This window comes from Rhea pennata, chromosome 25 (genome assembly GCF_028389875.1).
Source record: "Rhea pennata isolate bPtePen1 chromosome 25, bPtePen1.pri, whole genome shotgun sequence".
Taxonomy (NCBI): Eukaryota; Metazoa; Chordata; class Aves; order Rheiformes; family Rheidae; genus Rhea; species Rhea pennata.
Genome location: NC_084687.1, coordinates 3,907,279 through 3,933,818, shown reverse-complemented (window position 1 = coordinate 3,933,818; position 26,540 = coordinate 3,907,279). Strand labels below are relative to the sequence as shown.

General features: G+C 39.8%; 1 protein-coding gene across 1 annotated transcript; it reads right to left on the bottom strand.

Moving 5' to 3' along the window:
- Positions 1–25,734, bottom strand: NUDT3 (nudix hydrolase 3). Its single transcript, XM_062595284.1, has 5 exons — positions 25,299–25,734; positions 12,314–12,424; positions 4,274–4,318; positions 3,384–3,468; positions 1–2,450 (listed from the first exon to the last, which is right to left on the bottom strand). Exons 1-5 carry the CDS (start codon positions 25,395–25,397, stop codon positions 2,281–2,283), a joined length of 510 nt encoding a protein of 169 aa, XP_062451268.1. The 5' UTR covers positions 25,398–25,734; the 3' UTR covers positions 1–2,280.
- Between the last annotated feature and the right edge of the window lie 806 nt (positions 25,735–26,540).

Sequence of the window (26,540 nt, the reverse complement as noted above, 5' to 3'; positions counted from 1 at the left end):
CACTTTCTTGGCACAATTTATTTTTCTGACCCAAACAAATAAGCCATTAGCAAGTCATTAACAATATTCTACCCTAAATTGTCAGTTTAACAGCCCTGTAAAAACATTTTTAGTTTAAAAAAAAACAAAAGTGTGCATGCTATTGATATTAAAACTGCAGTTACTCTTTCAGGAGTACCAGCTGTTTTGTTGCAAAGCTTTTTCAACATACTAATCTGTACAATAAAGACAAAAAAGAAAAAAAACCACTCAGCTGAAGGCAGTAGACGGCTGTGTCAGATGCCACTCACGGCTTGGTAACAGCGGACTGTTTGAATTTCTTACGCGTTTCCAGATACAGATTTCAAGCCCTTTTGAGAGTTTGGTTCAGACCGATCAGCAGAGAGTAAGAAAGGATTGTACATTCGTCTCGAAGTAGAAGTGAACTGGCGTAATTTAGGCTCAATTCCAGATGCTCGGTTTCAAGCTACTGCTTGAATAATGCCTCTCAGCTTTTTCTTATGCATGGTTTTTCATGTTGGTGATCACTGGCACTGCTTTTGGCCTTGCTACTCCACACTCATGAAAGCAGGGAGAACAAGTAAAGGAACAGAATAGGGTCTTAAAATGAACAGCTTCTTGCCAAACCAGCAAGGATACCATTCCCCCTAGTCCCAGGCTCCATGGATATTTCTATCAGATTTTCATATGTAAGCGCTTCTCGGGAAGAGAGAAAACTCTGGAACAGTGAGTATTTATTAGAATATTTTTTTGTTAAATAAGGAGAAAAAGAGTACTGCAGATTTAATTTCACATCTTGGCTATGCTCTGACAAAGGAGATGTTACTGAATTCAGCAACTACCTCTTGTCCCAAGCCAGGGATTAATTAATGCCCCTCCCAAATGTGTACCTATCCCCCCACCCCCACCCCTTTCCCATTTTATTTCCCAACTAGACAACACTGTTGGCAAATCAAGACAGCATGAAACTTACATCAATAAAAACAACAAAAAAGTGTGAAGTGTGCCAATGCATCAGGGGAACTATCCTACTAAAGGGTGTACTTCTCCAGCTAGCATTTCTGCTCGGGAGTCAGTTGTACCTTTCACGGAGGGAGAGTTTAAACATTCTGAGCATGCTCCACGGTGCAATTGCAAGTGCTGCAGAACCACAGGACAAGAGATCGAACACCTGAATTTTTCCCTCGGGACTTCTTTTCACGGACACACACGGTTATCCAACCAAGGGTTCGTGCAATAACACTCAGTAAGTACAATCCGATGCTTTAGCACAAATTACAATATCCAGTTCAGCACGGTATAAGGCATGTGGACAAGAAGAGACATCAGCAAAATGCAGCAGGATCAGCAGAACAGCATTGGTGATTGACGCTCCAGTTTGTCAGACTTTGACCCCACTCTGAATCCCTGATTCCTACCACAGACAATGAAATTCAGTTTCTATCATAGCGTATCTGAGGCTATTTCTTTTTGGCCAAGTGATAAAGACCAATTCTTTTTGTTTCATTTTGATGTAAAAGCAGAAACACTGGCAGAAGCTGTAGGAGAAGGAATTGAGCAGCAGGGATGTCTGCAGATGATCAAAACTCTGCCCTCAACTTCAAGTGTCACTGCACTAAATTGGGAGATACTGAAAGGGGAGTAAACTGGCCCAGCCACTAGCACTGTCACAGAACGTGTATTTTTAAAAAACAGAACAAAAAGGCAAACAGATTAATTATGAACCCTTCTTTTCAGAAGAACAGGATTTAAAAAATTCCTGCAAAATTAAAATGTTAGATCCTCCATCTAAAAAAAGTTTATACACATGCGCTGAAAGTGACCAACACACAGGTCTGAACAGCACCTTACAGTACAGACTAAGACTTAAAGAGCTGATCTCACATTTGAAGTCTTTTAATTAAAAAAAAAAAAAAGAAATGAAAAAAAAAAAAAGTGGCTATGGCTGGGATGACACAAACGGGACACTTCAGAACACAAGGCAGAGGCGAAACTGGCAGCCTCGCTCTCCAGACCATGGAAGCAGTGTAACGGGAAAGGGGCACTTCATGCACAAAATGTATTTTACAAAATACATATCCAAAAAAAGAAAAGGAAAAAAAAAAATCTAACAAAAAAAATCCCACCTTGCACTAAATTGCAGCACTCTTAACATTTGCTCTGCCACAGGCTGCTGCCCATGCCTTGTTTGATAGAGGAGGCATGTGAAAAAGGGGATGGGGGAGGGAAATCCATTTTTCAGTCTATTTTTCAAAATTTCTCTCATAGGGACGTCTTCAGTCATCTGATGTCAGACACAGAGCTCTCAGAGTATGTCGTGGTCATGACAGGAGTGCCGTTGTTTGCCAAACAACCTTGCCTCAAGGTTTCAAAATACGAGGCCTGCACTGGTTTATGATACTGCAGAACTTTTATGGCATCTTCTATCTTAAACCATTCCCTTTTCCTTCCTGCGGGTAAAAAGAAAAATCAGTAGATGCAACAAAATGATGTTATTCTTCTTACGTTTAAGTTTGCTGGTGATTAGCTTTCAATCACTACCATGTGTACTAATGCTATGTGATTAATTTGCATCTGTTACACAGTCAGTTCAAAACAGCTAGAAAATTTTCTCTCAGCATTCTCTGCATGATCAGAGATCAGGTCGCCTATTCAAAGTACCACACTGTTGGCTCCACTATCCCCAGGACAGGTATCCATCATTAGAGCAAAATGTCCACCATGCAATCAAACTGGCCTTACATTTCCTGAATTTTTAAAAAAGTGCATTTGTCTTGCTATTTCTGTAATTTCTGTTCAAGTCAGACGCTTACTTTAAGATGATTCACAATGACACACACCAAACCACTCAATTTTCACCAATTTGCAAGTCAGCCTCAGTTTTAGTGGACAGCACTCACTTCTTACTCTTTTAGGAAAACCTCTCTGTGTTATAGTGCTTTTGACAAACCTTCTGTGGAACAGTAATAACAGGTTCATTTTCATTTGGAAGTCTGATTTAAATGCAAATATTTCAAAAGAAGATAGAGAATGATCAATCCATATTCCCATATATATTTTCTTTTAGTTTTAGAATGGACAGTTCTTCACGCTCTTTGCTTAGTATCCCAAAGTGCAAGAATTAAATAGACATACTCTGAATTAGATACAGATTGCTGCAGAGGTGGGTCTACAACCAAACCGACTTTTCTTGGGCTACTGTGGTTAAGAAGGTAATAGTCTGAAACACGACTTTTTTTTTATTTTTTCCTAGCAAGTAGAGGGCACACCACCGCAGCTTTTCTAGACCACTCTCAAAAGGATTCCAGCTCTCCAAGGAAAGGTAAGCTGACATGCTTTGTCTGCATGGAACCAGCTAACGCTCTCAAGCACAAAGGGCTTACCAATATTGACAGAGTCCTCCCAGTCCTCCAACACTTCTGTGACAATAAGCACGTAAACGTATGTTCTGTGTTTCCTGTCCCGATTCTAGAAGGCAAAGCGAAAAATGATGACAAAGTTATCAGAGGGAAAAGAGGAGGGGGCATATGGGACATAGCAGCTACAAATTGCATGCTGCTTCACCATAATGTTAACGCACCTTATACGCAGTTTCTGCCACATTATAATCAGTTCCGAGCTATTAAAAATTGTGATGTTTTAAAAGAGAAATGTCTGAAAGCATTAGTAGAGATTACAATCTTCAAGTCTAGTTCCTATTCTGTTAGGCAATATTTGGCAGACTGTTAAGTTTATAAATTAGTTCCTTAGCTGGAACAACCACGAAACATTTTGATCTATTTCTTGAACTTTTTCTTCTATTTACACACAACTCTAAACAGCTAAGTGAAATAACTGCAAGAAGAGCTAAAAATATCTGTTACCTGTCAACTATGCATCTCACTAGTACTCACCACGTGTCACAGCACTCTTAATAGCTGAACGCACATACACATCACCATGTTGCAGGGCCCAAATTGGCAACTGGTGATTGGAGGTGCTAAAAGAACAATGGAGAGCCACTGCTCCCCACTTGGAGGGTGGCGTTTTTGGTATGAATGCAATGGAATATTCACTGTTACACTAGTTTATCATCAATAATTCCAACTGAAGTGGAAAGCACAGATGACCAACATCACCGAAAAGATCAGCAAACGTTTTTATTTCAGTATGGAGTTTTATGTTCCCCCTCCCCAAACAAATTACCTAGTTTATTTCACAAACTGGGAAGTGATTTTTATTCCAAGATGTTTTGCATCAGATTTTACAGTTTCAAACAACATCCAAAACTTACCTCAAAAATTCCCACTAATCTTCCTAATGTCCCTTTCACTCCAGCCTACAAAAAGTGCAAAGAGAAAAAAAAAGGCTTTAATAACAGTTCAGTATATATTTCCTTGTTTGTGGTACAGCAGCAGTTCCTGTAAAGTGTGAAGTAAATGGTGTAATTCAGATAATCTGAAAAGTCACAAGAGAAAGTACACAACTCTGCCATGAGCTCTAACCATACAGGCATTGCAGGGTTTTTATTCTTTAATGTATTCAAACCATCTTGAATTCAGTCTAAAGAAAAAAAAATGATTTGACAATTTACTAATTGCACAACAATATACCCTGAATGACCAGAATCTGCTCTATAGGTTATTATAACCTGAACACAGATAAAACTTGCTTTTGAGATTAGCAGTTTTAATTCCTTAAAGTTACAGTTTTAAGCAAATAACTAGAAGGTAATATGTAACACATCCACTTAAACCATCAAAGCAATTTGACAGCTTCCAGGTATTTCAGGGATGTATTCTATGTATTTGAAGCAAGCTAACTGAGGATGAGTAAATACTTGGAAAAAAATCAAGTATAAAATACTTCCAAAATTGTTAAGCAGCCTAGATAACAGGAACAACACTATTTTTGATATACCACAAAATGTAGATGCAAATTGAAAGAAGACTTTTGAATCATATGCAGACACAAATCAAGAAAAGATCTGAGTAACAATTTTGTCTTATATTTGAATACTGCTCAGTAACTACCCATTCTGTGTGATTTGTTGTCACTTTTTACATCTTCACTCATCGCTGTGGCTCAGTCACTTCCTCAAAGTGCTGTTTCTCTCCTCTGTTCTTGTGCTTGCATCACGCGTGAAAGGGAAGTGTCATCCCACTATCCCGTCCCCAGATCCCCCTTCCCCCCCCAATAATTTCATTTCCTTTCTTTTTATGATTGTAAATGCTTGGAACTTCAGTGCAACAGACAAGACCAGATTTTGCTCCATTATTTAATTGGTTTGAAACAACGTACACAATCTGGCACACAAACCAGGCACATTAGGAAGGTAAATTCAGCTGTCATCTCTGGCAGCTGGAACATATCCCAAACAGTTCATGAAAATAGTGCTTCTACTCTTAGAGCCCAGACATATAGACTTGATTATATGAGGCTTATAAATAAATAAATAAATAAATAAAAGTTTGGCTGAGGGGAACTAAATGTTTAAAAACAGGGCAAATTCTCTATTCTGAGCAGCTGAGATACACTGTTTCCCACTTGTTCAGCTACTAACCAGTTGCATGGTTTTAGAAAGGAACAACTCTTAATAATTAAAACATTTTACTGGTTAAGTTCCCTGCCTCGTAAATGAACATACACACAGACCAACATAAGCCAGAGCACATCTCAATATTGCCATTGGTAAACCTGCCTCCCCAAAAGGAAAGGATCTGCAACTTCCACTACTACAAGCATTCACTGAAATCTAATTCTTTCTGTAACATGCTCCCTGACCTCCACTTCTGGGAAGAAGCTTTAATGTTGTTTTTGGATGCAAAATTTATTGTCTCATCAGTATTTCTGACATTCCCTTAAACCTATAGGTAAGGCACTGACTATTAACCACAAGGCTATTCTGGACTCAAACAGCAATTCCATGAAGGTCAATGTACGCATGTATGCGTACACTACTGTGACTAGGACAGATAACTGATTACAACCTTTGCAGATGAGCGATTTTACCTCATCTGCAAAACTGCTGCTGCTAACCTGGACTAACCTCTCTCAGAAGTAGACTGGAAGGCCAGTAAGTCAGAAGAATTTCATTCAAAGAACTCCTTCAACAATCTCAAATCGCTTTTTTCCTTTTTTTTTTTTCTTGCCTAAGATAGGCCATATCAATCAGTCATCAGTACGAGAGAGGAACACACGGCTTCCATCATCAGAACATACACACACATATAAATAGATAAATGTATCTAAATGTGAAGTGTAATCAATTGCTCTAACTAAATAACTGTTTTAAATCATTTTTCTTCACTTGTTCCCAGAAAAGGAAAAGGGCTTTGCATTCTGGTCAATACACTACTGTTTTCCTTACTCCCCTACAAGGGCACTGAATCAAAAAGCAGGATCTTGTTACTATGGTTTAGCAAACTCTCCAAGCTGACTAGAAACCAAGTAATTTATCTCCAAGCAACTGGTCAGCCCGGAAACTAAGCAAGAACACCGCACAGCCAACATCCCAACAGGCTTATTCACAGCTCTAAAACAGTGGTTGTGCTAGTAAAGGCAGGAGAGTAGCCCTTCCTTTTGTCCAGGTTAAACAAAGAGGTAACTGAAGCAATGCTCTGTCTGCAAACCAACATCCTCCTCCTCCATTCTGCCTAGACTTATTCCCTCAGAAAGGTAAAAAGAGCAAACACACACATTCAGTTGGAAAACTATGCTGAATTATTGTTAGGCAATTCAAACAAGTACTAAGGTTTTCTTCATATATGAATTTACCATATACGGTGGTAATTGGGTCATAAATTAATGGTTTGAGTCAAGCAAACATCAAACTGAGTTCATAACGAAAATGAGAAACACTAAAACCTTACCAAAGACCATGAAGTATGTCAACCGTTAAATCCTTCAGTCCATTAGCTCTCCTATCCAATTTTGCTGCTACAATGGATTTAAAAGATAACGTATTCTCCCACAGAACTTCCAGTTTGGACTGCTGATTTGATAGTTACACTCAGTTTTTTTTATTAAGCACTTAATTTACACCCAAATAGAAAAGCATATGCATAACAGTGACTTGTGTAATAGTGACTTTCCATAACGGAACCTGAGAAAGTGGAATTCACAGTTTTCCACAAATTTCTAACATAAAGTTGCCCAATACATCTGTGAAAAATATCGATAGTCATTATCATTAACAAAGACAGCTAGAAACTGACTCAGAAAACTGCCAGCCTCATCTTACAGCAACTTTGTTTCTCCTGCTTTCCTATGGGCCACCACCTCAGCACCTTCACTACAGAATAACGAGCATTTTCTTGGAAAGTAGAGTCACACACTAATGCAGGACAGGAGCTGGACATAAATCTTAATTTGCACCAGATGACTCAGAAGATTTTCTCCTCAGCAGTAAATGCATTGGCAATTCTCTGTCCTCATGGGCTGTAACAGCAAACTTCTGCCAGAAGCAGCACGATTTATTTGGCCGTGTGTTTCCCCATCAGCACCAAGCATTAGAAGTACTGCATACGGAGCCCATGCTGCAATCCTCAAAATACACACACGTCCTAGGAGGACACTCTTAAACCTATTAAGGAGGGGTAGAAGAGCACCAGCACCAACTGTTCTGTCTGCAGGCATGAAAATAAAGCAAATCAATCAAATGACAGTATTAGTCTGTAAGAGGTACGCTCAGGTATAAAAGACAGGCAAGACTTGCAAAAGAAATTCTTTCTCACTGCTCTGAGCATACAAGAGACCCAAATGGCTCTCCAGTACTTAAGCTGGTCTTCACTAGGGGAAAACATATACCTGAAAGGAGTATATTCATTTCAGCAATATCCCACTACCAAAAACCAGTACACACGTCTTCACTGCTGCATGCCCGGAGGGGCGGGATGGGCACGTAGGGCAAAAAAAAAAAAAAAAAAAAAAAAAAAAATCTAGCGGAAATGAAGCTTTACTATTTCTGCTGCTCATGGAACAACTTGTTTTAATAAAGAAAAATTACTGAAGACATCCAAGAACGGCAGGTTCAGGTTTCAAAGCTGAAAATAAGTTTGGGTCAGATGCAAAAAGCAGCCTGCAGCAACACCATCTGTTCCTACGGACAGCTTTTATTTCCTTCCATCTGAGCTAAGGAAAATGTGGATTGGAATTTCAGCTATTTTACTTTGCTCTATTAGGCTCAAAGCCTGCATCTACTATAGATTACTGCTGGGCAAGAGGACAGTGCTTGAACACCCAAATCTTTGCTCTAATACTTGGTACTACTAAAGGTAGTAAGTCATACCAGTAAAGACTGCTATCTTAGACAAGGTCTAGAGACAGGAATTAGAGACTTAGAAAGCAGATTTTCTTGCTATTTTTATTGTGTAACTCAAGGAGGGTTTTATCTATTTAACTAATTCTTTACTGTATTACAACTAATATAACCATTTTTGAAAGAGGTAAAATGTCATCACCACAAAGAAATTCCAGATGTTGCATTCTTTTTTTTTATAAAGGATACCTATACAAGGTAATAGACAGCAGAGAACTTGGTCTCATATTTGCACTGAATATTACTACATCTAGGAAGAGCTAAACGTTGAATTATCTCAGTCATTCATCCATGCAGTAGTATTTAAAAAAATACAGGTCTTCCTATTTTAGCACCGAAAGGTATCAATGTCCATATTCTAAATCACTGAGAAAATACACGAAACAAAAAATGATTTATAAAGCCTACCTAAAGCAAAAGTACAGTCTAGTGACTAGATCAAAGTACTCTGGTGATATGGGACTGTTTTTGATACTGGGGCATCAACTGCCTGTTTGATCACAGATCAAGCACAATTTCTCTGCCTTCTAGTTCCCATGAAGAGAGCAAGACCAACACTTCCCTAATTTTAAAGAATTTGACATTTACTAGGTATTTAAAGGTCAGGATGTGAAAGATGCTGCAAGTGCAAAAGGGGGTTGAGTTTAAATAGACAAGTGTGGAGGCTTTCTTCAAAGTCACTTTATAATAAGTTTAATTTAAAGCATCTATTTCTTCAACTCATTCTTCATCAGTTGCTCACACCCATAAAAACCCTCTCTTATCCCTAACAAAAACATAACTTTGGAAAGAGAAAACAACAGTAAAAAGCCAAGAACAAAGAAGGAAAAAATATATGATCTTCGTACTAGTATTAGTACTGTCTCAGAAAGGCATACAACTTTTTTCTAGAAAGCGAAACTTAGAACGTACCTGGAGTTTGCAGCTAAACAAGACTGACAACATCACTTCCAATACCCTGTAAGACGTAAGCAGCTTTATTCTATAAAGATTGCTCTTATTCAGAGCTAGCATGCTTATCTACTGCCATTTTGTCTGCAAAGAATGCCCAAGTACTCAGTCACTTCAAATTTTATGCAGACAGTAGCAAGTATGACAAGTGTTGGTACCTGTCCACTTGAATACCTCTACTGGTACAGATTAATATAGATAAGGACTATCTCAAACTAGGACAAGGACTTTTAACTCAAACTGGGACAAAGGGATCACAGATGTCACTCAGAATCAACAATTCATTTTCAGAATAGTCATTCTAAAATTTTGAGAACTAGGAAGAGGTAGATTTCCTTACATAGCAATTATTTGAGGGAGTCCATGTATAAACACACATGTGATAAAATTAATACAGTGAATGCAGAAGTTAAGAATGTCAGTTTAAGGAAGGATATTTTAAAAAGAAAACATATATTATGCAAAAGAACAAACTGCAAAAGAGTCTGTTTTCATCTCCAAAAACCACAAGCAACTGAAAGTGCAAGAGTCCTTCCACCTCTTCTAACTAGCTCTGATTAAATGGAAAGCTATACCAAAGCCAGTGAAAGAAAGGCCACAAGTATCTTCCACAGCTTTGATTAGCACAGAGACCATCTCCTTTCAGGATCTTCTCTCTCTCAACACCAGCAGCAGAATCTACCTGCTCAGCTAAACCGTTGCCTCCTTAGGACCGACAGACATCTGTCCCAGGAGAAGAGCAGAGACCAAATCTACTCAGAAAGCAGCTCTTCTTATTGTCCACGTATCATGGCCTCAGCTACTACCTTTCAGAAAAATCCTAAACTCCCCTAAAGGGACGAACAGGGATTAACTGTATAATTCAAGTTCCAGCTAGCGTAGGCTAGTATACACCAACTGCCCAGCAAGCCACCTCTTAAAACACTACCCCCGCCAAAGCAATAACCCAAGCTTGGAAACTGGGCACACAAGTCCCTTACAGTGTTACAACTAGAATATAACACACACTAACCTCCTGCACACACATTCCCCAATGACATTTTAACAGTGAACAGCTCACTGAGCCTAAGACAGAGTTGATATATGTTATAATTGTGCAAATATCATAAGCAACATACTAGAAAACAAAAGTATCTTGAGGAGGGTCCTATGCGCTCAAAAGCTGGCATGTGTTTTCCACCTGTGTCTGCTAGTCTAGTCATTAGCTGCAGAAGTGCTCTAGTAATTTTATACATATGACAGGCTGCTCCTCTGCAGACCACTGGCAAAAAAGCCCTTACGGTAACAGCATTTGATAGCGTGATTTCAGTTTCTGACACCGCATGCTCATTAAGTACTATTGGGTATCGTGGAGGTTAGCAGTTCTGGTAACCCTGCCGCTTTTGCAGCTCTTGCTGTTTGCCGTTTGTTGAGCAGCATTCAAGCAGATAGGTACTTCACTGGGAATGGCTCAACCCTGCCAGGCTGTCACGGTTTGAATTACACTCTCGTTCGGCACCAGTCCACGTGAGCGAGGGAACACCAGCTGAGCGAGAGGGGATTATCTCAGCCAGCCCAAACCAGTTTCTTCGCTGCAGACTGAGTCCATGCCAAGACTTCCTTTCAACCACCGAGCTGTCATGGAAAGAGAGCAACTCTTCCAAGGCCCTGAGCTGCCTGAGAAAGGGAGGGTCGATGCAGATTTATTTTAAGGATTTGAAAGGCGAAGCCATGGATCTCCTGAATGAACCTTTGACTTCAGTATCAAGTAACTTAATTATTAGTAAGGATTTGGTTGTAAAGCAGGACCCTGCAACTGAAAATATTTCTATTGTTCTGGTTAAACTCACTTTTGCTGGTAATGTATTTGGAAAGATTGCTGAGTTATTAAAAAAGCAGGAGCTATATTACAAGTTGGAAACAAAATTTGAAAGCAGTTATCTCCTGTACTGGAAGGGTCTAAAGTGACTTAAACTTTGATTTTATATCTTTGGTATCTTTCCAGAAAAACTGCTAGATTATGAAAATATCTAAAAAGAAACACAATGACAGCATCTGCCACATTAGATTAGGCCAACATTTTGTTAGACAGTAGGTACTTCCAAGTAATTCAGGGAAAAGCTTCATATATAAGACAAATAAAGCAAGTACTGGGGACGCTTCCTCCCAACTCCCATCAATCAGCTCTTGATTTTTGTTCTTTAGGGCATAGATTTATAACCCTTGTGAAAGCATTTTTAATCCTGTCTTATATAACTGTGAACCTACTTGATCATCCACATACAACCATTTAATTGTTCCTGAATCTCAAGCACTTCTCCATTTCAATAATATTCAGAAGTGAATTCTGAAGACACATTTTGCTCAAGACACAGTCAACTTCTGATTGCAGACTTTTAATTTCCTTAAAAAACAAAACAAAATCCCTGCATCTTGCTGTTGCAACCTTGAGAGAAAAAAAGGGCCTTCTCCATGCAGTTCATGAATCTGTATGTTGCTGTTTGATCCCCTTTCTGAAACAGTTTCAAGTGGGAAAAGAAGAAAGAAAAAAGAAGAAAAAAGATTGTCAACACATAGGAACTGTTGCTTATGATAACTCTTATAGTCAATTTCTGGCATTCACATAAAACTCAAAATATGTAGTTGACCAAAACATATTGAGGTTGCTACTTTTGGAATGTCTTCAATGGCTCAAAAGGTAAATTTTCTATCTTCTACTCAATTATTAGCGCCATAAAACCACAGCTGTCTTTTGAAGTTCTCTTAAACTATCCTTTATAAAAACAAAATAAAATTGAGAGTATCATCATGTGTATTGAAATGATTAAGGTTTAATTTTAACTATCTTCAGTTAAAGGTATCAGCTGAGGAAAAGTTCAGTCTGAATGAGAACCTCAGCTACATTCCTCTGCTGTCTTTATTTAGAATTCCAGTTTCCCTCCCATGGACAACGTGGGTACCACCAACAACCCTATAGTTTTCTTCACCTTGCAGAAAACAAGGGAGAACACTGCAAACGCATAGAGCCTTGGCTAGCAATCCCCAGCGTGGCTCCAGGAGCTCCTGTTCTTGCTGAACACTTACCTCTTCACAGACTTCTCGCACAGCAGCCATGTTGGGCTCCTCCTCGGGCTCCATGCCACCACCAGGGACAATCCATCGGTCGGGATGACGACTACTGCTAACCAGCAGCACCTGCAGAGGGTAAAGCATAGCTGATACATAAATTCAAGGCAATAATCTCCTGCAGGGCCCCTCTTGAGGGCAGAAGTTCTCTTTGTATCTTGCACATTTCCAAACACAACTAATCCAATGCAAGTCCTTGAAAATACTCCACATTTTCCACGACAATATTCCTGAGCCTTTTCCAGGCAGCTGTGCAAACTTCATTAGCAACTACACGAAAGCACTCCAATACTCCAAATTATTTCAACCATTACCTTCTCACTGCTCCAGAGCATAGCAGAATAAATTAAGCCTATGCATACCAAAACAATGATTCGCTATTTGATACAGCATTACAATACTTACACTGTAAAAGTGCATTGCAGCAGTCAACACAGGCTTGACCCTTCAGGACACACTACAATGTAAGACTGCATAAAAGCTGCCCATACCTTCAACCTCCACCTCCTATAGAGCTAGCCTGATTTAACTTCATTGCTACCTTTTGCCTTATTTGCCTCTGCAGTTACATTAACAATGTATACAAGTCAGGTAATTGCCCACTGAAATATTTAACTATAATTATTTTAACGAAGATTTTCAGGCTGGGCCCTAACTTTCCCATCTGCTGCTTCTTATGTAGCAGGCACCAGAGAATTGAGTTCTGTGTCCAGTAGCTGTTTAGTTAGCTTTACATTAGGTAGTCCAACAAGATGTATAATAAAAATTGGCTTGTCATTTTTGGAAAAAAAAAAAAAAAAAAAACAAAAAACAACTAATTCACATCTGCCTGCAATATATCCATAACCAGAGATAGAAACTAAAAACTAATACTGTTTTTCAGTTCTCTGAACAAAGCTTGTTCATTAGAGTCCTCATGTTATATATCATCATTTCACTGGCACAAAGCTTACAGCCAAAGCAACTTGCTCCAGAAACTTTCCAACATACCAGTCCAATTAGGTTACAGGCCAGCTGTAACAGTTTCAATCAGGCATTTCAAAGTTAAACTGTACAAGACACTAAAATCACAGGCTTTATTGCATAAATGTTAATTTTCCAGTGGGATATTAAAAGATTGGCACTAATTATCATGGGGAAAACTACACACAAAATTCTAAATTACACTTCTGCAATGAAAGCAAGCTTAAGATTTTCAGGGTTTCCTCATTTTTTCCTTATTCTTATCGACTAACCAATCACTCTGCAAAATTATTTCCCTTTCTGCAGTTCCACGTTGAAAGCTATGTAGATAGTAATGTGAAAGTACATGAAAACATTATTGCAAAGTCAAATATTCAAAAGCAGCATAGTTAATATGGACAGAATAACCTTAATTATATTCATGACAGTCTTAAAAATATATGTGCTAATTTTAAACACAAAACTTACACTATTTTCACTGCACACAACAAGAAAAGGCACTAGTTTTTCATGGCACAAGGCACAGACCTGGGTATGAAGAACATAAGACTCTCCTCAAGGGCCACCCAGACCATGCACAGAGAAAAAGGTGGTAGCCAATGGACTAGAAACGCAGAGGTAAGGAGACAGGGATAAAGTGCAATGGTCCACACAACTGCTCTCAAAACTAGGAGCAGCAAAACCCAAGGCAGAAACTGAAGAGGGGTCATAACAAACGTTTTGGCAACTGCTGGTCTAACCTTTCCTAAGTATGGAACAAAACTCAATGTTCTCAAGTGTCAGCACTTCTCTAATCAGCAATTTTCTGTGTATCCTACCAACAAACATGCCTCAAAGCCTTCCTGCTTCAGTCAATACCCACGTTTCAAGTCTGCTGTGCATGAAGCACCATCATTTATTAGACAATCCCAAATCAACCCCTGAGTACTACCCAATCTATCTATTAAAGCAATTACAATGCATACTAGAAATGAATTAAGCTGAATGAGCTACCTTAATTCTGCAGTTTCCTAATGGCAACGCTTTACTGTTTGACCATTCTTGCGGCTTATGGAATAAAATGGAATAGCATTTACATTATAGTAACATCCCATGGTATCTGGCTTTCTTCAAGGAGAAGACAAAATTCCTTTCCTCAAAATGTCCAGTCCATATGTGAAACGATCAGTAAGGCCTGTCTAAATAAGGAATGTAAGCTTCAGACACTAGCCAGTGGTAGAAGGATTTTAAAGCCATCAGCAGCAGCTATCTCTAGTTTTAAGTCAATATTTGGCCACTATAGGCTCAGCACACAGCGCACCAAGTTGGCCTCTGTCATCTTATCAGTCTCTTTCTATTTTGTTACAGTACTTTTACTTCATCCTGATTAATTACCAGTACTGTACACAGAACAGCTTGGATTGAAATTCCTAACCTCAGGTCAGCAGGTGATTCTGAGGACAAAGTTAAAGAAAAGTAAGGGATGTTACAAGTATACATTCTCTTGTCAGTTAAGAAAGCATCATCTCTACAGTTTCCAATTTCAGTTCACAGTGCGAGAGTGGGAGAAGCAGACCTTTGAATATCAGCAGAGAACACTACAAATCACTGAATCCTGTCACCTTACACCTGTGGGGGGGGGGAACGTATCTGCTAACAGAATCACTGTATAAAGACTTTTAAATGAAAGATTAGCTGATGGTTCAGACCAAGGCAAATGTGTAGTAACACATCAGTGTGAAACTTTTAGGTGTAAACAACAATTTTAGGCAATGCAATTTAATTTCAGCAGTTCTGGCAGCTGAGGGTACTCTAAATAGAATTAAGCATGAACAATCCTCACTGGGAAGGAAAAACCTGTCATTCTCACACTTTCATGTAATCAGACTATTTCCTGTTTAATAAAAAGGAAATCCCATCAAGAGAGAGCAGGAAACATGCCCTACAAGGTCATTCTTTTAAAACAAATTTAAACAGGATATTGCTACCAATGAGCTCTTACAAGACAAAGGGGCCTAGCTCAAAATGAGGGTGAGACATTGTTGTATTCTAAAAACCAAACATCTGAAAAAGTCTTGTGCCCCAATACACGCAAGACATTCAAAGGTATCAAGTAAAAAAAAAAAAAAAAAAAAAAAGTCATTATAATCCCAGATTGTATTTTCACAAGAAAAACATTATTCAAATATTTTACAAGCTGCCCAAAACCCAGTAAAATGAGATCTACTGAAAAATAACACCTCTCTGTAAATCATTAACATTTGGGAGGAACAGTATGACTGCTGTATCCAAGATAAGAAGCTAAGAAATGCACTGCTCAACAGAAACCTTTTCCCCTGACAGCTGGATGAGTGGACATGCACTACCTGGGGAAGGGCGATACCAGGTGAATAGGGTTGGAGGTCTCTTACGGAAAAGGAGTGTAGTTGTTTGTACTTCCGCCACAACAAAGTCAGAACTCTTTTGAAAGACTAATTTTCAGAACAACCCCATGACACAGCATACGACCAACTTCCATCAAAAAGCCAAGACAGGGAATGACAACTATACCCTTTATTTTACAACCTAAAGATGGAAGTAGAGTCCTGCAGACCCAGCCCCCCACCTGTATATTCTAACCCCTGACCAACACTTATCTTTTGTGCATTTTGAAAGCAGTAGTCAAGAAATTTGTACCACAAGGTAGTACTGTTTGGAAACTTCCTAATATTGCAAAATTTGTCTCTATATTTCTGATAGGAACATGACAAAAGTGTTATTCAATTGCTTAACTAGACTGAACATACTCCAATAAAACCAAAAGATACAAAATAAGAGTATGCTTTTCTAAAAAATATCATCTAGTAGTGCTAATGTCCTCAATAGCTAATTTTTTTACTCAAACTTTATTAGCATATTTTAAAATGAATGCTTTTACATAATAAAGAGATTTAATCAAAGAAGTCATAAAAATATACCAAAAATTACTTTTCTGTCAGATCTGCCTAAAAGCAGACAGAAAGGGACAACAGAACTAAACAACAAAAAAGGGAAGAATTATCTAGTCTCCTTCGGAGGCAACATTGTCACTGTTTGTGCACATCACCTAGCACAACTCAACCGCCATCCTACCTGGCAGCCCTAGAGACCAGAGCTGAAGTAATCCAGAACTGTTTTGTTTTTTTTTTTTTCTCCTGCCCAGCACTCATTTCCACTTTCCCCTCATCCAGCACATTTCGCAGGTTCACTGTTAAAGAAACATCCTTTGATAATGATCCCCTTGTAAGAATTCAAGCTAGAATTTTGTGTCAGGGAAAAACACAAGGGAAATTTTAAATTTCCATTTTATTCTTGGCAGGAAGCTGGTTTTAAATGGTCATGGAAATTCCTGGCCTACTGGGGATTTGAGGGGCAGATTTTGGAGCCAAGTCATTTTAGAAAAGTATTTGCAGGTATTACATCACACAGCCAAGTTCTGTTTTCTAGGATTTGAAAGACAGTATGTTATTTCAAAGTAGGGAAATTAGCAACACAAGCCTATTTGGCAATGAAAAAAAAGGCAACCCTGAAGCAGCTAACACACAAAAACAATGAAATAAGAGAAAAGTTACAAAAATACACAAAGTCTATAGTAGGGGCTCATGAACAGTGCTGTATGTAGCCCTAACGGTGGGCTGTTCTAATCTGGTTTGGTGTTTGTTTGAATGCTTCCTTGAACGCTGCCTACCAACTTTTCCCTGGAAGAGACAGGAAACACATGCCAAGACACCCAACACTGTCTCAATAGCCAAACAGTCCTGCTCCCTATGCAGGGCTGCAAAAAGGGAAAGAGTTTGTCATCAGCATAAAATTGGGAATCTCTGATATGCAATATTGATCTTACTTGACTTTGATCTATTGATCTATTGATCTATTGATCTATTTACTTACTTACAAATTTTATTCACATCAGTGATTCCAGAAATAACAGTGCTCTGCAAAGCAGAGACTGGACAACCAAGAATGAATTCTCAGTTTACAGAATGGACACTAAACAATTCCCAGGTTCTTCCCAACGATTGATTAAACAAACAAACAAACAAAAAAAAAAAAAAAAGAAGATGAAAAAGAAAAGAAAACCCACTGCATGTCAGTAGACACATTGTAAGGAACAGAACTGCTAGAAAAAATGCACCATTGAAACAATATAGGTAAGAACAAAAGGGTTACAGCTTTATTAGAATCTAGGCTACAACCCTATTAGAAAATGAGCCATCTGCTCTCCAGACTTCTATGAAAAGATAGTCCTACCCAAACACATCAGGCTAAGGATGATCAAGTGGGCAGACATACTTGGCAAGAGACAGCAGGTGTTACAGATGTTAAAAACAGATGTTACATAGATGTTAGATGGATGCATTCATCCCAGGGAACATTCGGCTTCCAGAAACTAACCTATGGCTTATTGTTATTACAACAGACTCTGTATTTTCTATTTTCTACTAAATGTTAAGTCAAAGAATCATGTACTTGAACAGTTCCTGAAATATGAACCCCCAGACATTTAAATTCATTTCACATTTTATTATTATTTAGCAGAACACTGACTGCAAGAAAACAGCACTTCTCAGAATGCATTTTAGTGAGATTGGTGGAGAAGATGGCTGACTTCAAAGATTTTCGTCTGTACAATCTGTCTTTGTTTGAAAGTTTCAATTTAAGAAGAGTCTCTATATTCAAGAGCTTGGAGCTTAGCTGTACTAGTGACTTTCTGATTTGTCCTATGACCAGTCAGGATGCAGCTCTGTGTCCAGCATAATAAAGACCTTTTATGCTTTATTCAAAGTTAACACGTGTTCTTACAATCCCAATATATTATTGCTACTGTATCTTATGTTTTTATATCTGACCAAACTGCAATCTCAGTTGGGCTACACCAAACCACCTTTAAAGGATAAGAATGCATGCGCTGACAAATAGAGTTCAAGAAGAACAGGGGAGGAAAAGAAATGCTCTGTAAGTAAAGACAAAAATTAACCTCCTAAATTTAACTGGCAGTAACACAGCCTTAATTATGCTACGACAAAACATGCATTTTGCCAAACTGTTAACACAGGATAGTCCGAACAAGCGTATCAGGGTACAAGGCTTACAGGAAAGCTTCTAGGACCCTCTTGCTATTCAGGGCATGTTACCAACTTAGCACATAGTAACAAGTGCAGCTTGTGGTCAGCAAGGTTATAGCCAGCTTTATCCATGACAATGTATTTAGCTAACAGGACTACTACTGCACTCTACCAACCTCAACAGCAAGCCGCAAAGAAAAGCTATCCTAACCATAACAGCATGTTCTCCCAGGAGCGTTATTGTTCCTGAATGTAACATATATTTTTTAGACAAATGTTATTTCTGCACACAGACACACACATTGTTCTACGCTATAACGTGATTTAACTTACAAAGCAGTAGGTTGCAACTGGAGACGGCAAATTAATGACAGAAAACTGTAAGAATTATTCACGTGACAGAATTTGACAAAAATGAAGCACAAGTCTTGAAAAGGGAGTAAAACCTGAACTGGAATAACATAAAGCTATTTAAAGCATTTGGATCACACCTACAGTATTAGAAACGAAGAGATTTTTTTAAAAAAATAAAAAAAGAATGTTACTTTTTAGATGACTACTTAGAACAAATATTATAAATCGTAATGTGCTGCACGGCTACTCTGGCTTCAAAATACCGAGGGTCATATTACTGTTACTACGGATTTCTTGTAATTTTAGAGGGACTGCTTACTCTTACCAAAGAACAACATAATCAAGAGTCCTCTCTCTCTATCAAAATTAATGTTTTAGATAAGAATGAAAATTATCTGGAACATGCCTTTCATAGTAAGGACAAAACAGAGAAAACAGCTGAAATGCCTGAACTAGCAGCCGCTTGTTTAAGAAGCAAAGAGCTGATAACAAGGGCACTCCCAGTGAAAGACCCCCAAACTGATAACCTATTTTGCCTGTCAAAACTAGTTTGTTGACCATCCAGTATTTACACAACTCTTTGAGGCAGACTTTTTCCAGAAAGAATGTTAGCTTTTAAAGTTGCCTTTTTTTTTTCTCTCTATAGGAAGAAAGAAGGGGCGGGGGGGGAGTGTGTGTGTGTGTATATATATATATATATATATATATATATATATATATATGTATGTATACTTTTTTCTCTACACTGACCGAATGACTAAATATCATTAGGAGTGCATGTGAATTATACATACAATGCTTTGATGAACATATTCTTTTCATAAAAATCGAGCATGCAAAAAAACCTACAGCCATGAATACTGTTGAGAAGCTTCACAAACATAAGTAGTTAATCCTACATATAATATCAAAATATGCTACTGATACAAGAAAAAGCAACCACCTAAGTCAATAAGAATTAAAATAATATTCAAACCTTCAGAAGCTTCTTAAAAGAAAATTCTACTCAGCAGGTAACCGTATCCCTCCAAATTCTACATGTTAACGTAAAATTTCTTAGAACAAAGAATTAGTGTGCATTATTGACTGTGCAGCAAAGACAGCTACAGAGACACAAAATCTGATATAAATACATGCAAAATTTGAAGATACTTGATTAGTCTGCGCAGTTAGTCTCTCAGCTGCTTTGAGAAAGAACAGCAGCTTAAAAAATCTGAGTACCTGCTTCCTAATTGCTGGATATTATATGTAGCATTTGAACACTTACCTGCTTACTATTCATAAAGCAGAACTATTAATTTCTCAATTTTGTTCTACCCTAATTTTTCTGGGAGACCGTGCTCATTATCTGTTCCCTCCCCCCAGCGCCAGCACAGAGGTGTGCAGGCTAGCATTAAATTAAGATCAATTTCCTTTACTTAAAAACAATATTGTAAAATCCAAGCAGATAATCGTTCTTGTTTCACTGAGAAGAGAATTGTTTTTCCGAGACCTTTAGAGACCATCCATTCAACTACAGCCTGGGAAAGGCCGTTAAGTCCTTTGGCTGCGATACCCAGTTGGGTACAAGCCCCAACTGCTTCTACCTGCCTCCGTAACTGTGGTGGTTTGACTGTCTGAAGGGCAGCGAGAGGAACCAAATTAGGGAACTGATCATGAGCAATTTAAAAAAGGGAGAAGCCCAGGAGAGAAAGGTAGGTAAAAGAGGAAAGGTACCACAGCCTCTGGTCATATCCAGTGAAATCTGAAATAAAAAGGGATTTCAGGGAAGTGTTATGAGGAGAAGAGACAACTGTCACCGCTCTTGAGTCCTTCTCAACAAACGCACAAATTCAGTACAGTCTCACTCTCTCTCCCTATATTCATTACTTTCCCTGAGTTGCAGCTGAACAAAACTGACTCAATTCTTCAGTTTCACAAGAGCTTACAGAATTTCCAGTAAAATAAGTGAAAATTTAACAATTTTCATTCTTTTGTAGTTTGAGAAAGTAAAAGGGATCATGGAATTGTTTATAAAATTGTTTATAAAGGCTGCCTTGAGGAAAAGCTAGAAACCACTTTTTAGGTGAAAGTTAGATTTATATTTTTGCTCTTAAAGAACTTGCTACAACACAGAAGCAGGACAAGAGAAGCAAGAACAAGAGAACTATTTCTAAATTGGCCTATACCCTACTGTAGGTGTGGTAATGTGTTAGCAACAGCCAGGGAAAAACTTATTTGGTTTTAACCACGAACCTTTTATGTAGCTGAAGGGAATGTGAAGAGTCAAGCTGAGCCATTGGAGCAGGGATTCTGAGACTACACTCCATGGAAAGCAGGATTAGTTTATGACACTGGGCTCCCCTTACTCACAGATGGTAAAGAACCAAAGTGTTTTTAGCTAATACTATTTTTACATCGAGGCACATGCACAAAGCATCGCACAGTGTTTCTGTGGCATCATCAGTACACAGGGAAAGAGCCATAGGTTAGTTGTAGACTACAGTTAAAATTTGAGAACTACTGTACTATACCGTGACTTTGTTAAAAACTGACCTAGTAGAAATGAGAAGAAAAAGGTTAGTTTGCGTTCCAATTAATTTCCCCAGTTGAGGCTCTTGTGTACCTACATAAATGTAGCTTTTGGTGACAGCATTGGCTTGGCACACGTAGAGCTCGAGCGCTTACCAGACGCTGCGTGAAAGTTCTGCTTTCCCATCTTGATTTAGACTTAATTCACAATTAAGAAAAGACAGCCAATCCTGGATCCTATTCTTTCTGAAGCATTTTCTCCAAAAGTCTCTGAAAATACAAGTTCTTAATGAGCAGCTTGTGCTTTCAGCAGTTCCAATACAGGCATGTTTAAACCTGTAGCTACACCAGTACAGGACTTAAAGCCAAACAGTTCCTTTTTATTTCAGTTAAAATATAACAGAGATGCTGCCATTAAGCAGTCTTCCATCTGCTTTGCAATAGTAAGACATCAGTGAAATTTTCTGGAACATTTCCTCATGGAAACAGCCGGTCTACACAAAAAATACTCATGTCACTTAAAAATAACACCATAACAGCAATATTGATAGTCACTGACATCACAAGTAACAAAACAAAGGACTTCAGGGGTATCAGGACACTTTTCATCCGCAATTTTTCAGAGACAGCAAAAATCCTAGGAGTTTCATCCATTTGAAAAGACAGTAGAGCCCTGGTATTCTAACTATGGCTGAAAGGTTCTTTGAAGTCTGCTCACACTCTCTTTGAAACTATCCTGTTGAGTCCCCTGTCCTCCCTCCTGCTCAGAGAGGTTCCTCTACGGTGGTTTGCTGTTTATGAAACAACACTGATAGAGATTTTTCATGTGCACCAATTAAGAAACATGGTTTTTTACTCCATACGAAACGCATGTTTAAACAAACTATCCCTTCACTGCTTTTTAAAGACAAATGTTACAAACATGTCTTTTCACCCAATATTTGGTCTTCCAAAAATGTTCCATAGAGCCTTTCAAGTCCAAAAGTAGTAGCTTCCAAATGCAATACACAGAAAATATGCAACCTCTAGCCATATGAGGAGAAAAATATATCGCTTAACACAAAAAGAAGCAGAGAAGAACTACATCCCTTTATTTGTGAATTTAAGGCCAAACCAAAGGTAATTTATTTCAACAATACCTATTTATTGCTAAGACTCAAGAAAATTAAATCAATGAAGTGAAGCGTTAATGGATAAACATTTAATTCAACTTTTCCTTAATTTCTTCTTTTTTTTTTAATTCACAAGTATGTTTAAAATTCAGGGGCTAATTAGAGGTTCAAAAAGGGATTTGGTTTTTTTGTTTGTTTGTTTGTTTGTTTTTAAATTCACAGTGGGAAGTAAAGGAGAAATGTCCAAGTATAAGATATAATATTTCTAAATCCTCAAAAGAAAACAATAGCCAAAACCACCAAGCCCTACAAACAAACAATAGTTTAATACAGTAAATTTAAATTATCCATCAAAACATTTTTTGTTTTTTTAAAGCCATAAACACTTAAAAGATATTTAACTATCTTTTGGTTCTGTTCTTCTGTCCCTGGGGAGACCCCTTAAATAGGTATCAATTTTCATTTAAATAGAAATCATCAATAATAAAGCTTACCAGTAGCACAAAAAAAAATCTCTATGAGAACAAAATGTAAAAGATTTTTATAGACATTTTAAGCTATATAACTGATTAAATATATACAGATAACACCCTTCTAGTTATCAAAAAAGAACAAGTGGCAATATGATTAGACCAGTAATCTTCTCTCAAATTAAATACCCACACAGGAGAAACAATCTGAGAAATTAGCAGAAAGTAAATAAAATCAAGGTTTCCTGCTTGCTGATTTAAATAATCACTATAAGCATAATTTAAATTAGCCCATTCTGGCACATGTGAGTTTAGTATAATATCACTTAGTACTGATTTTCCTAAATTAATTTATTTGAAATGTCCATTTCGCATAGTAGGTATGTCTTAGATAAGAATGTAAGGTACAGTTTCAGCTATGCACTAACTATATAGATACCATAAATAAATAATGATGTCTGGAAGACTGCGCATTGCCCTCAGGATGTCAACTCAAAATAAAACAAAACTTAAATTAATTCCTAACTTCAGTATCTCTGTGGCTTATCAAAAAAAAAGCACAAACATACATGCATACACTTGAGGAAATCAGTCTATAACACACACTGCATGGCTTACAAAGCAATTAGTGCATCTAAATATGTCACAGCACAATACAACACAGTAGCTGATTTTACTGGTGTGATTATATGTCAGGCCAAACACTGACAGTAACCAAAATTAAACTGAGAATATAACATCCAAGTGAGAACCTATCTCGTCCTGATGCACACACAGTTTTTCAAGAGCTTCACTCATGGCCTCCCTAACAGATCTATGGAAATGACAAGGCACAACTAGACACAATGAAAAAGCTAGTTCTTAACTCCTACTTTGAAAACTGGAAATAGATTTTTCTATTCAAAATCTTATCTATAAACTAAAGTTTGAGGTTCCACTAGCTTAAATTAAATGAGATTTTCAATCCACTTTAACTGTTACAAGCCACAACTTAGATATAAAAAGGCTTTAAAATTAAAACTTAAATAAACCTAAAAAAATTATATTAAATTGAAATAAATTTATTTCAGGATAACGTGCCTTTAGAATGAGCTTGTTTGTTTTTCTCCTTTAGCCATCTCTGATCAATATTGTGAAACCTGCACATTAACAAACGTTTGTGTCACCAACACCAGCTCTGAACACACCAGCTCTCCCTGGTGAGAGCACGTAACAGACCACTGCCATGAAGTAAGCTGCAGTCTGTATGACATTGCAAATTGAAGAGTTGTAAAATAAAGACTAACAACTAGTCAAAAGTTGATTATATCACACAGCTGTTAAAGTCAGGTTTGTATCTTTAGCCTACTGTAATCAAACACGGTCAAACATCTAATTCTTGAGAAGAACTGCCACACTTGCCTAATAAATTGGGTAAAAATGCATCAGGAAACTCAGATGCCTTCAACTACATATGCTGATTAGTCCCAATATCATTACACAATATGACCACGTTCTTCTTTGTAGTTAGTTCAAAGTATCATAAGTTTCCTGAAAGTCAGTAAGAAGGTCCAGCTATGATGAAAGCTGCCCTACAACATGGTTTTTATTTCAGTCTGCTTCTATGTGAAATGTTGACACTCTTCACCATGACAGCACAGCAATAAAGGTTTGGTTAAGTCTCCTTCACCATGTTAAATAATAACTGAACAGTACGCTAATTTGCTTTCCTCTAGCGAACTGTCTGCATTCCCTTCCGATTTCCTGTAGCTACAAATATGATAATCAGGAGAACAAAGACTTTAGTACAGCCACTCAGGAACCAGCAAACGAAATGAAGTATGTCTGATTCCACAACATGTAAAAAAGAGACGTGCAGCCCAGTTTGTTCCATGTACTGCAATCCCGTGTAAGCACCCATTTAAAAAGGGTAATGGGAATTGTGTTTGTGCAAAGTTACTCTTTTTAACTTCAGCACAACCACTTAGCGATACAGCCATTCTCGAACTAACCAATTTACCTTTAATTCCCACTTCCTCCCAAGCCTCTCTGGACATTCAACTTCTGGCACTCCATCAGTCCCCTTTTATCCCAGCTTCTTTTTATAAATCCAAGGTCAGGTTTCCTCTCCCATCTCATGTGATGTGCTGGACTGAAGTTCTGCCAGCGTGGTCGGTCCAGTCAACTGCCAAACCCCATCCCGTGCCACAGCGCTCCTTACAGCCCACTCCACCAGCCCACGGGCCTCTCGCTCGGCGCCTTTTCCTCACGTTTAGGGGAAAGAGACGGGGAAGGGGGGAGGCAGGATATAATCATTTCGCCTTGACGTTTTTACCGCGCCTCGGGGGACGTTTCCGCCGCGCCCCCCGCCGGCCTTAGCGCTGTCCCCGCGGGGCCGGGCGCCGACCCAGCCGCCTGCACCCTCCCCGCGGCGGCGGCGGCGGCGGCGAGGCCCAGCCCGGCGCGGGCGGCCCCGGCCGCGGCCCCTCACCTCCTCCTCGCTCTCGCTGCGGAAGCACAGGCAGGCCGCCCGCTTCTTGTAGCCGTCGCCGTCGTAGGTGCGCGTCTGGTTGGACTTGAGCTTCATCATCCTCCGCTCTGAGGGGGAGGGGACGGGGGCAGGCCGCAGGGACGGCGAGGCCCGCGGCCTAGAGGGCTGAGGCGGCGGGGGCGGGCAGGGTGGCGGCGCCGGGAAGGACCCGCCGCGGCTCCCGCGAGGGGCGGGCAGGGGAAGGACGGGGGGGACGGAGCGGGACCCGCCTCCCCGCAGGAGTCTCTTTCTCTGTCTCTCTCTGTCTCCCGCAGGCCGGGAGCCGCCCGCTACGCGCTGCCGCCTTTCGCCCGCCTCATCCCTCCCTTCACTTCCAGCCGCTCCGCCGTCGCTGCCAGCGCTCCGGCCACCGCCGCCGACGACGACCGCGACGCCATCTTGGGGCACGCTACGCAAACGGCGTAAAGCCGCCGGGCGCCGGAGGCGGTGGCTGCCCCCTACCGCTTCACGGCGCGCCCGCCACGCAGACGGCGCAGTCCGGCTTCCAGAATCGCCCCCCCTCCCCGCCCCGTCTCCCGCCGCCACCACGCCCCCGCCTCGCCGCGAGCAATTTGCGCCAACAGCGCTGCGTAGACAGGCTTGGAGAATAGGGCGATGGTGCGTAAGCCGCTAGCTGGGCGGCTGCGTGTTGGGGCGCCTTAACAGTTACGCAAAAAGCGCCGGCGCTCCGCGTTGCCGGGCACATGGCTGCCGCTTTGACAGCGGCTCTACGCAAAAGGCGTAGCCGCCGGGCCGGGAAGAAAGCCCATCTTGCGCAAGGCGGAGGGGGCGGTTTACGCTAGTGGCGGGGGGGGGGGGGGGGGAGGGGAGGGGGCGCATTGTACCCCGCAGCCCCGGGAACAAAGGTGCGGGCGGCGGCCCCGGGCCGGGCGGGCCCCGAGCGCCGCAGCGGGCCCCGAGCGCTGCAAGCACCGGGCGCGGCCCCAGGTTAGGTTTGCATTTGTACAGCCGGCTCCTGGGAGAGCATCTGTCACCTGCAGTCCAGAAAAAAAAAAAAAAAAAAAAAAAAAAAAAAAAAAGAAAAAAAAAAAATCTGCCCAGAATTGACCGCTCCAAAGCGGAAAAAATCCTGGCGAGCAGCCGAGTGCTTCTCTAACCATTAATCACCCAGAATCGTTCCAGATGCAGCCTGGTCTCCCTCTCTGCAACGGCAGATACAGCTGAAAACGAAGGGCATCAGGC

Excerpts from the sequence above, each read along its gene's own strand:
- NUDT3 (XM_062595284.1), bottom strand. The coding sequence starts at position 25,397 with ATGATGAAGCTCAAGTCCAACCAGACGCGCACCTACGACGGCGACGGC. Across the intron at positions 4,319-12,313 it reads TGCGAGAAGTCTGTGAAGAG|GCTGGAGTGAAAGGGACATT; the intron begins GTAAGTGTTCAG and ends CACTTTTTGTAG. Across the intron at positions 2,451-3,383 it reads GGAGGACTCTGTCAATATTG|GAAGGAAAAGGGAATGGTTT; the intron begins GTAAGCCCTTTG and ends TTTTACCCGCAG.